The sequence below is a fragment of the Phaethon aethereus genome, assembly GCF_964289735.1.
Source record: "Phaethon aethereus genome assembly, chromosome: 1".
Taxonomy (NCBI): domain Eukaryota; kingdom Metazoa; phylum Chordata; class Aves; order Phaethontiformes; family Phaethontidae; genus Phaethon; species Phaethon aethereus.
Genome location: NC_138575.1, coordinates 219,135,626 through 219,146,597, shown reverse-complemented (window position 1 = coordinate 219,146,597; position 10,972 = coordinate 219,135,626). Strand labels below are relative to the sequence as shown.

The 10,972-nt window shown below is 65.6% G+C and overlaps 2 protein-coding genes across 2 annotated transcripts; one reads left to right on the top strand and one right to left on the bottom strand.

Moving 5' to 3' along the window:
- Window positions 1-3,037: 3,037 nt before the first annotated feature.
- LOC309409706 (uncharacterized protein) lies at window positions 3,038-4,504 on the bottom strand. Its single transcript, XM_082005912.1, has one exon. It carries the CDS (start codon window positions 4,316-4,318, stop codon window positions 3,044-3,046), a length of 1,275 nt encoding a protein of 424 aa, XP_081862038.1. The 5' UTR covers window positions 4,319-4,504; the 3' UTR covers window positions 3,038-3,043.
- Window positions 4,505-7,277: 2,773 nt separating this feature from the next.
- On the top strand, window positions 7,278-7,737 carry LOC309417091 (thyroid hormone-inducible hepatic protein-like). Its single transcript, XM_082014500.1, has one exon. It carries the CDS (start codon window positions 7,336-7,338, stop codon window positions 7,729-7,731), a length of 396 nt encoding a protein of 131 aa, XP_081870626.1. The 5' UTR covers window positions 7,278-7,335; the 3' UTR covers window positions 7,732-7,737.
- Window positions 7,738-10,972: the final 3,235 nt, after the last annotated feature.

Here is a 10,972-nt window from a genome sequence, read left to right as displayed (position 1 = left end):
TGTGCTCTCTCTCAGCTTCCTGGCGCTGAGCCTGCCTGCCCAGCTCACTGCTCTCTGCTTCATTCGATGTCATTAAACAGGTCTAAATAAACCTGCAATCCGGATTCGCCTTAGCAACGTGAACAGGAAAGTTTCTTTCCCCGTGGCGGCTGCGACGGTGCCGGTGCCCCGGGAGCCTTTCCAGGAACGGCGGAGCCAGCATCCCCTGCCGTGCCGGAGACGACCTGCTCTGCCCCGTCTGCCCTCGTGCTGCCGGGGACCGGCGCTGGGTTTTTCAAGGACAAAGGCCTTTTCTGTGACCACCTCGCGTCTCTTATGGCCAAGAGCGGTGGCCAGCAGCAGGGCGCCGTCAGGGCTTGACGCAGCCCTGGGTGCCGCATGACGCAACGCCCTGCAATCGGGGCCGGCACAAGTTTCCCGTGAAGCAGCGGGGTCGGGGCCAGCTGGCCAGGCAGCAGCTTGCAGAGAGGGACCTGGGGGGCCCGGGGCTTGCAAGCGGCCCGTAAGTCATCAGCGCGTCCTTCCAGGCGTCCCACGTCACGGACCTTTTCTGGGAACATTTTGTGTCTCTTGCCAGTCATGTTCAACAGCGGTGGTGAGCGTTTCCCCCCATGTCCCACTACGATACTTCCCCGGGGCAGCACCAGCCGCTCCAGCTGCCCAGCTCCCAGCCTGAGCCAAAAGCCACGGATGGAGGTGGTGGCAGCCTTCCTCGCTGTGACCGCCACCTTCTCCAGGTGACACCCATCCAGTCCTTCAGCTCCAGCCAGGTAGACCACCAGAGGGACATCACCTCCTCCGTGGTCCTCACCTCCCAGCGTAGCAACATTCCTCCGGTCCTCATGGCTCAACGGAGGCAGAGGAGGTCCACAGGCGGTCTGGAGACCCCACGCCCATCTTCCAGCTCCACTTCTGCCCTGGCCTGTGCCATCGCTCCCCAGCCTGCGGTGACATTGCAATGGGGACGGTCCAGGTCTCTCCCAGCATCTCCCTCGGGCTCCATTTTCTCTGGATGAGCCAGGAGGCTGAGACCTTGCCGGGGTTGAGGAGCGACACAGGGAGCAGATCTGCTCTGAAGTCCTCGCGCTGGCTTTGGGTGCTTTTGTTTGCCTGTGTTTTGGGGCACGGGGTGCTCAGCAGCCGCTTTCACAGATGCCGGGGTTGCCCTTCCCCGAATCTCTGACCCGCTGGGGCTTTAGGCCCAGAGCCTGGGTGAGCGCTGGGTCCCGTGTGCCCAAAGCTGGGCTGGGCACCGAGGGCCCCCACCTCCCTCGGGCAGCAGCTGGCCATCAGCCCTGCGCAGACACGCAAGGGACATCGCCCGGAGCGGCGTGGGTGCAGGGCAGAGCGGTTTTGGGGCCAAGCCCTCAGGAGGTGTGAGGAGCTCCTCAGGCCTCTGTGGCTGCAGAGCTGGCATTTGGGAAAGCCTCGCCCCGACCCCCATCTTTGTGGGGAGTGCATGCTGAGGCACGGCGCAAGAAGGGGGAAATGCCACCACACACGTGTCCCCCAGTGTCCCCGTGTCATCCTGGGCACCTCCTGCTGTCAGATCCCCCCTTGTCTCTGCCTCCCCTGGTGCCACCAGGACTGTCCTTGTGCTTGTCCTTGCTGAGGCCCACCCAGAACCCTGTCAGCTGTGGGGCAGTGCTGGATCTGGCCCCCGGCTGCCCCCTCCAGAGCCCCTCTCCCCCCGCCTTCTGGCTACATGGCCACAGGTGGCTGGGGACCATGTCCCCGCTATGGGGAGGAGGAGTCAAAGCCAATGTGGTCTCGACAGCCGGGAGAAATGGCCCAACTGGGCAAAAGGGGATGGGAACCTCCAACGTGACCCAGACCTGGACACGGGGCTGGTGTCCCACAGGCAGTTGCTTCCCAGAGGCACTGAGACCTGCAGCTCTACTGGCCCTTGGGGATGGTCCCCAGGCTCAGTGCGACTTGGGACAGCTCTGGGGCAGAAACCCTGACGGGCAGGAGAAAGCCTGAGGAGCTGTGGGGACTGGGGCAGCATGGGCAGCGGGGGGACACCCCTGGGGAGACCTTTGAAGAGGACCCAGAACCTGGGGCCTTTTCCCTGCATGGGCTGATGTCTCCCTTGCTCCCATCTCTGGAAGTGTTCAAGGCCAGGTTGGACGGAGCTTTGAGCAACCTGGCCTAGTGGAAGATGTCCCTGCTCATTGTGGGGGCTTGGACTAGATGGTCTTTGAAGGTTTCCTCCAACCCAAAACCATCCCGTGTCTCTGTGCTGCTTTGTCCCTTCAAACTCCCGTCGCTGCATGGGAAAGTCCCCTCCCGGCAGAGCCGGAGTCCTCCTGCCCCTCGCCGGGGCACTCCCCGAGGGCTGCAGCGGGGGAAAGCACCACAGCGACAACACTTTACAGGGCTCGTTTTATTAGCAAAGGCTGGGGACAACGCCCCTTGGAGTCCAGGTACCAGCTGGAAACGGGCTCGGCAGTCACAGGGGACCGTCGGAGGCCGGGGCCACCGGGCAATGCCGCCGCCTTCGTGCCGCACTTTGAAAATAAAGAGGAGGGCACGAGCCGTGCGGCTCTTCCGATGGACTCCCAGCGTGACCAGATGCTTCTTCCTATGAGGATAAGGCTCCGTCTGGTTCTCGGGTGGTCGCAGCCGCCGCCGGCGTGCGGTCCGTGCGCTGGGAGATCAGCTGCCGTGGTGCGGGGAGGGCGAGCGGGGCTGGGAAGAGCCCGCCATGGTCAGCGGGGGGGACGTCCTCTCCTTCGTGCCACCAGCACCCATCCTGCAACGGCAGCTGTCCTTAACCCCAAAGGCCGTCCCAGGGAGGGACCTGGCCCACCAGCCGTGGGACCCTAAACCCCTGGAGTGTCTGCCCAAGGGGATGGGATGAGGACCCCCTTCAGCACACAGGCAGAGGTCTGCCGGCATTTGGGGGGACAGCCCCCTTTTCAAGGCATGTCCCGGTAGCTCCCGACCCCTCCCCGTGTGGGGGACCTCCCCACGGACGTCGGCCACCCCTTGTGCTTGGGATCCACGTGCCCCCAGCTCTTACCTGGCACCCGGGGCAGGGTCACCAGCTGGGCTGCCCCTCGCTGGGGCTGATCTGCTCCAGGATCTGGCTGTACCGCCGGGTGAGGGCGTTGGTGTCCCTGGTGAGGTGGGTGAGGACCTGCTGCAAGCCGGCCAGGTGGTGGGACAGGCGCTCCTCCAGCTGGGCATCCATGGAGTCATCGTCGTCCGAGCATGCGTCGGTGTCGGTGCCGGTCGGGCTCTGGTCGTTGACGGAGGCCAGGCCTTTCTCCACCACGGGCTTGATGGCCTTGAGGAGCTGGTAGCGCTCGTAGAGGTCGGTGTGTCCGCCCGCGGCCGGGGCCGCCCCCTCCTGCTGCGGGAAGACCCCTCTGAGCAGGCTGGGGAACATCACCTCCTGCTCCATCTTCTGGGTGGCCGAGAAGTACTGCTCCATGGCCCCGCTCCCACAGCTCCGGCAGCGCTGGGCTGGGCTCTGCTCGGCGTGCCGCCTGCTCCCCGTCCCCACCGAGGGCTTTTTATGTGGGGCCGGGGCACGTCCCTGCTCCGCTGTCCTCTGCTGTCCTCGCGGCCAGCCCCGGGCCGGGCTGGACGGCCGCGGGGCCGGGCCTGGCTCCAGCCCAGCTGGGGCTCGGCCACGCCGCGTCCCTGGCTCTGCGCAATCTGCCCTGGCACGGCCTCCCCGGGACCTTCGCCCGAGCTGGCCGGGGGTCCCGCTGCGTCCCCACGCGGGGAGCGGGGCGGCCCGGAGGGAAGGGGCCCGGGGCCTCCTCCGTCCCATATCCCCGAGCCCACCGCCTCTGGGCGCCGGGGGAGAGGGGCCGGCGCCTGCCCCCGGTGCAGGCAGGCCGCAGGCAGCAGTGCTGCCGGGGGCCGTCGCCTCTCCCCTCTCCCTGCTGCCACGCGCTCGGCGCGTGAGCCCTGCGGGGACGTTGAGCAACCCCTTTCTGCAGACGCAGGGGACATCCCACGGGGGATGCGCTGCCGCGTGGGACCCACATGGGGGCCGGGGGACACAGGCGCCAGCGGTTCCCAGGTACAGGGGTCCCCAGAAACGTCCCCCTCCCCGGGTACCCCCCCGCCAGGCGAGAATGGGGACGGGGACCCGACGCCGGGATGTGAAACTCCTGCGGCCGTGGCACGGAGCCACCACTGCCCGCGGGGTTGCAGACGGGGCCGCCCCCCACTGCCCCCGTCCTGGGGCAGAGGCCACGGCTGGGGCAACGGCCAGCACTGCCCACCCCCGCGTGTCCCTGCGGCCTGTGGCAACCGGGGAAGGTTGTTCTATTTGGGGAAAGGCCGCGAGGTCCCTCATCCCTTTTGCAACCCTCAGCAGTGGCAGCTCTCCCACTGTCCCCACGTGTCCCAGCCAGGTGCCCACGCTGCTGCCTGCCCTCTCCCCGCCAGACCTGTCCCCACCGTCCCGCTTACAGAATCACAGAATCATTTAGGTTGGAAAAGATCCTTAAGATCATCGAGTCCAACCGTGAACCCAGCACTGCCCAGTCCACCACCAAAGCACCAGTCCCTGAGCACCACATCCATGCGTCTGTTAAATACCTCCAGGGATGGTGACTCCACCACCTCCCTGGGCAGCCTGTTCCAGTGCTTGGCAGCCCTTTTAGTGAAGACATTTTCCCTAATATCCAGTCTAAAGGTCCCCCGGTGCAACTTGAGGCCATTTCCTCTCGTCCTATCGCTCGTTACTTGGGAGAAGAGACCAACACCCACCTCGCCACAGCCCCTTTCAGGCAGCTGTAGAGAGCGATGAGGTCCCCCATCAGCCTCTTCTTCTCTTGTCCCTTCCTGGGTGTTCCTTGCATCTCCGGGGGTCCTGCCGTGGGGCCCGGCACTACGCTGAGGTGTGTGGGTGCTGCTGGCCCCGTGGAGGCACCAGCCAGGAGCTTGGCCACATGATGGGTCTGGGCCACCGTGGAGGTGCTGGGAAGAAAGTTGCAGGGCTCTGGGGGCAGAGGGACACACTCTGCTCCCTGCTTCCTTCTTTTGGCTTTAGCATCATCCCGCTGAGCTGACACCACGCTCGGGGCAGCAGGGCAGGGAGTTCTGGGGGCTCTGCAGCCCCAGGTCACTCCCCAGCTCCCTGTTTGGGACATGAATCACCCCCAAACTCTCCCCATGCCTCCAGGGACCTCATCAACCAAAACCAGGCCCCCCACATCTCCCACACCCCACTGGGAGAGGTCACGGGGAGCCACCACCTCCAGCATGGCCACCATGGGGCTGCAGCAGAGCTGGGGCCAGGCTGAGCTCAAACAGGGTGCCCAGCCCCAAGTGGGAGCCTGGGGGAGGCCGCTCAGGGCCATCAGGGCCCCTAGGAGGTGCAATGAGACCTTCGGGTCTCTGCTGCCACAAACACTGTGTTTGGGAAAGCCTCCCCGCAATCTGCCATCCTCCTGGGAAGCCCGTCCCCAGCCAACACACGTGTGACCCTGAGTGTCCCTGTGTCGTCCCCAGCACCTCCTGCTGTTGGATCCCCCTGTGGCACCACTGAGAGGCAGCAGGACCAAGATGTCACAGCCCCAGGAGCTCATCACAGCCCTGCCCTGGGCTGTCGCTGGCCCAGCTGCCCTGGGGAGAGGTGGAGGTGCTGTGTCAGAGATGTCCTCGTGGGCTGAGGACATGTCTGGGGCGGGACCTCATGTCCCAAGGACTGGTGGCACCGAGCCACCTGGGCTCACTGGGCTGCCTGGGGTGACACCTGCCCACACGTCACCAGGTGAAGGACATCTCCCAGCAGCGGCTGATGGCTGTCAGCAGGAGCTGCAGACCAGCATGTCCTCCATGAACACCAGGGTGAAGTTCCAGCCCCAGGGTGGATGCAGACACCCGTGCTCACCATGGGGAGACACTAGGACATCCCTGCACCTCCCAGCAGTGCCATGGTAGCCCAGACCCCTGACAGGGCCAAGCTCCTGGCCCGTACCTGCATGGGGATAGCAGCACCCATGTGCCTCAGTGCAGTGCTGCAGGGAGACCTCATCGCTCTCTACAGCTGCCTGAAAGGGGCTGTGGCGAGGTGGGTGTTGGTCTCTTCTCCCAAGTAACGAGCGATAGGACGAGAGGAAATGGCCTCAAGTTGCACCGGGGGACCTTTAGACTGGATATTAGGGAAAATGTCTTCACTAAAAGGGCTGCCAAGCACTGGAACAGGCTGCCCAGGGAGGTGGTGGAGTCACCATCCCTGGAGGTATTTAACAGACGCATGGATGTGGTGCTCAGGGACTGGTGCTTTGGTGGTGGACTGGGCAGTGCTGGGTTCACGGTTGGACTCGATGATCTTAAGGATCTTTTCCAACCTAAATGATTCTGTGATTCTGTAAGCGGGACGGTGGGGACAGGTCTGGCGGGGAGAGGGCAGGCAGCAGCGTGGGCACCTGGCTGGGACACGTGGGGACAGTGGGAGAGCTGCCACTGCTGAGGGTTGCAAAAGGGATGAGGGACCTCGCGGCCTTTCCCCAAATAGAACAACCTTCCCCGGTTGCCACAGGCCGCAGGGACACGCGGGGGTGGGCAGTGCTGGCCGTTGCCCCAGCCGTGGCCTCTGCCCCAGGACGGGGGCAGTGGGGGGCGGCCCCGTCTGCAACCCCGCGGGCAGTGGTGGCTCCGTGCCACGGCCGCAGGAGTTTCACATCCCGGCGTCGGGTCCCCGTCCCCATTCTCGCCTGGCGGGGGGGTACCCGGGGAGGGGGACGTTTCTGGGGACCCCTGTACCTGGGAACCGCTGGCGCCTGTGTCCCCCGGCCCCCACGTGGGTCCCACGCGGCAGCGCATCCCCCGTGGGATGTCCCCTGCGTCTGCAGAAAGGGGTTGCTCAACGTCCCCGCAGGGCTCACGCGCCGAGCGCGTGGCAGCAGGGAGAGGGGAGAGGCGACGGCCCCCGGCAGCACTGCTGCCTGCGGCCTGCCTGCACCGGGGGCAGGCGCCGGCCCCTCTCCCCCGGCGCCCAGAGGCGGTGGGCTCGGGGATATGGGACGGAGGAGGCCCCGGGCCCCTTCCCTCTGGGCCGCCCCGCTCCCCGCGTGGGGACGCAGCGGGACCCCCGGCCAGCTCGGGCGAAGGCCGCGGGGAGGCCGTGCCAGGGCAGATTGCGCAGAGCCAGGGACGCGGCATGGCTGAGCCCCAGCTGGGCTGGAGCCAGGCCCGGCCCCGCGGCCGTCCAGCCCGGCCCGGGGCTGGCCGTGAGGACAGCAGAGGACAGCGGAGCAGGGACGTGCCCCGGCCCCACATAAAAAGCCCTCGGTGGGGACGGGGAGCAGGCGGCACGCCGAGCAGAGCCCAGCCCAGCGCTGCCGGAGCTGTGGGAGCGGGGCCATGGAGCAGTACTTCTCGGCCACCCAGAAGATGGAGCAGGAGGTGATGTTCCCCAGCCTGCTCAGAGGGGTCTTCCCGCAGCAGGAGGGGGCGGCCCCGGCCGCGGGCGGACACACCGACCTCTACGAGCGCTACCAGCTCCTCAAGGCCATCAAGCCCGTGGTGGAGAAAGGCCTGGCCTCCGTCAACGACCAGAGCCCGACCGGCACCGACACCGACGCATGCTCGGACGACGATGACTCCATGGATGCCCAGCTGGAGGAGCGCCTGTCCCACCACCTGGCCGGCTTGCAGCAGGTCCTCACCCACCTCACCAGGGACACCAACGCCCTCACCCGGCGGTACAGCCAGATCCTGGAGCAGATCAGCCCCAGCGAGGGGCAGCCCAGCTGGTGACCCTGCCCCGGGTGCCAGGTAAGAGCTGGGGGCACGTGGATCCCAAGCACAAGGGGTGGCCGACGTCCGTGGGGAGGTCCCCCACGCGGGGAGGGGTCGGGAGCTACCGGGACATGCCTTGAAAAGGGGGCTGTCCCCCCAAATGCCGGCAGACCTCTGCCTGTGTGCTGAAGGGGGTCCTCATCCCATCCCCTTGGGCAGACACTCCAGGGGTTTAGGGTCCCACGGCTGGTGGGCCAGGTCCCTCCCTGGGACGGCCTTTGGGGTTAAGGACAGCTGCCGTTGCAGGATGGGTGCTGGTGGCACGAAGGAGAGGACGTCCCCCCCGCTGACCATGGCGGGCTCTTCCCAGCCCCGCTCGCCCTCCCCGCACCACGGCAGCTGATCTCCCAGCGCACGGACCGCACGCCGGCGGCGGCTGCGACCACCCGAGAACCAGACGGAGCCTTATCCTCATAGGAAGAAGCATCTGGTCACGCTGGGAGTCCATCGGAAGAGCCGCACGGCTCGTGCCCTCCTCTTTATTTTCAAAGTGCGGCACGAAGGCGGCGGCATTGCCCGGTGGCCCCGGCCTCCGACGGTCCCCTGTGACTGCCGAGCCCGTTTCCAGCTGGTACCTGGACTCCAAGGGGCGTTGTCCCCAGCCTTTGCTAATAAAACGAGCCCTGTAAAGTGTTGTCGCTGTGGTGCTTTCCCCCGCTGCAGCCCTCGGGGAGTGCCCCGGCGAGGGGCAGGAGGACTCCGGCTCTGCCGGGAGGGGACTTTCCCATGCAGCGACGGGAGTTTGAAGGGACAAAGCAGCACAGAGACACGGGATGGTTTTGGGTTGGAGGAAACCTTCAAAGACCATCTAGTCCAAGCCCCCACAATGAGCAGGGACATCTTCCACTAGGCCAGGTTGCTCAAAGCTCCGTCCAACCTGGCCTTGAACACTTCCAGAGATGGGAGCAAGGGAGACATCAGCCCATGCAGGGAAAAGGCCCCAGGTTCTGGGTCCTCTTCAAAGGTCTCCCCAGGGGTGTCCCCCCGCTGCCCATGCTGCCCCAGTCCCCACAGCTCCTCAGGCTTTCTCCTGCCCGTCAGGGTTTCTGCCCCAGAGCTGTCCCAAGTCGCACTGAGCCTGGGGACCATCCCCAAGGGCCAGTAGAGCTGCAGGTCTCAGTGCCTCTGGGAAGCAACTGCCTGTGGGACACCAGCCCCGTGTCCAGGTCTGGGTCACGTTGGAGGTTCCCATCCCCTTTTGCCCAGTTGGGCCATTTCTCCCGGCTGTCGAGACCACATTGGCTTTGACTCCTCCTCCCCATAGCGGGGACATGGTCCCCAGCCACCTGTGGCCATGTAGCCAGAAGGCGGGGGGAGAGGGGCTCTGGAGGGGGCAGCCGGGGGCCAGATCCAGCACTGCCCCACAGCTGACAGGGTTCTGGGTGGGCCTCAGCAAGGACAAGCACAAGGACAGTCCTGGTGGCACCAGGGGAGGCAGAGACAAGGGGGGATCTGACAGCAGGAGGTGCCCAGGATGACACGGGGACACTGGGGGACACGTGTGTGGTGGCATTTCCCCCTTCTTGCGCCGTGCCTCAGCATGCACTCCCCACAAAGATGGGGGTCGGGGCGAGGCTTTCCCAAATGCCAGCTCTGCAGCCACAGAGACCTGAGGAGCTCCTCACACCTCCTGAGGGCTTGGCCCCAAAACCGCTCTGCCCTGCACCCACGCCGCTCCGGGCGATGTCCCTTGCGTGTCTGCGCAGGGCTGATGGCCAGCTGCTGCCCGGGGGAGGTGGGGGCCCTCGGTGCCCAGCCCAGCTTTGGGCACACGGGACCCAGCGCTCACCCAGGCTCTGGGCCTAAAGCCCCAGCGGGTCAGAGATTCGGGGAAGGGCAACCCCGGCATCTGTGAAAGCGGCTGCTGAGCACCCCGTGCCCCAAAACACAGGCAAACAAAAGCACCCAAAGCCAGCGCGAGGACTTCAGAGCAGATCTGCTCCCTGTGTCGCTCCTCAACCCCGGCAAGGTCTCAGCCTCCTGGCTCATCCAGAGAAAATGGAGCCCGAGGGAGATGCTGGGAGAGACCTGGACCGTCCCCATTGCAATGTCACCGCAGGCTGGGGAGCGATGGCACAGGCCAGGGCAGAAGTGGAGCTGGAAGATGGGCGTGGGGTCTCCAGACCGCCTGTGGACCTCCTCTGCCTCCGTTGAGCCATGAGGACCGGAGGAATGTTGCTACGCTGGGAGGTGAGGACCACGGAGGAGGTGATGTCCCTCTGGTGGTCTACCTGGCTGGAGCTGAAGGACTGGATGGGTGTCACCTGGAGAAGGTGGCGGTCACAGCAAGGAAGGCTGCCACCACCTCCATCCGTGGCTTTTGGCTCAGGCTGGGAGCTGGGCAGCTGGAGCGGCTGGTGCTGCCCCGGGGAAGTATCGTAGTGGGACATGGGGGGAAACGCTCACCACCGCTGTTGAACATGACTGGCAAGAGACACAAAATGTTCCCAGAAAAGGTCCGTGACGTGGGACGCCTGGAAGGACGCGCTGATGACTTACGGGCCGCTTGCAAGCCCCGGGCCCCCCAGGTCCCTCTCTGCAAGCTGCTGCCTGGCCAGCTGGCCCCGACCCCGCTGCTTCACGGGAAACTTGTGCCGGCCCCGATTGCAGGGCGTTGCGTCATGCGGCACCCGGGGCTGCGTCAAGCCCTGACGGCGCCCTGCTGCTGGCCACCGCTCTTGGCCATAAGAGACGCGAGGTGGTCACAGAAAAGGCCTTTGTCCTTGAAAAACCCAGCGCCGGTCCCCGGCAGCACGAGGGCAGACGGGGCAGAGCAGGTCATCTCCGGCACGGCAGGGGATGCTGGCTCCGCCGTTCCTGGAAAGGCTCCCGGGGCACCGGCACCGTCGCAGCCGCCACGGGGAAAGAAACTTTCCTGTTCACGTTGCTAAGGCGAATCCGGATTGCAGGTTTATTTAGACCTGTTTAATGACATCGAATGAAGCAGAGAGCAGTGAGCTGGGCAGGCAGGCTCAGCGCCAGGAAGCTGAGAGAGAGCACAGTTTTGACCCAAAACGTTCAATGAAATAAGAAATTCCAAATGCCCTTCTCTACCCAGTCCCAGGAAGTCCCAACCACACAACGCCACCGCCCCCAAGCATGGGTGGGCTGCCAGCACCCCGGCCCTCCCGGGAGGGCAGGCTCCCTGCCTGCACACCCCCGCTTTGGGACTCGGGGGTGCTCAGCCGTACCCCCGCTG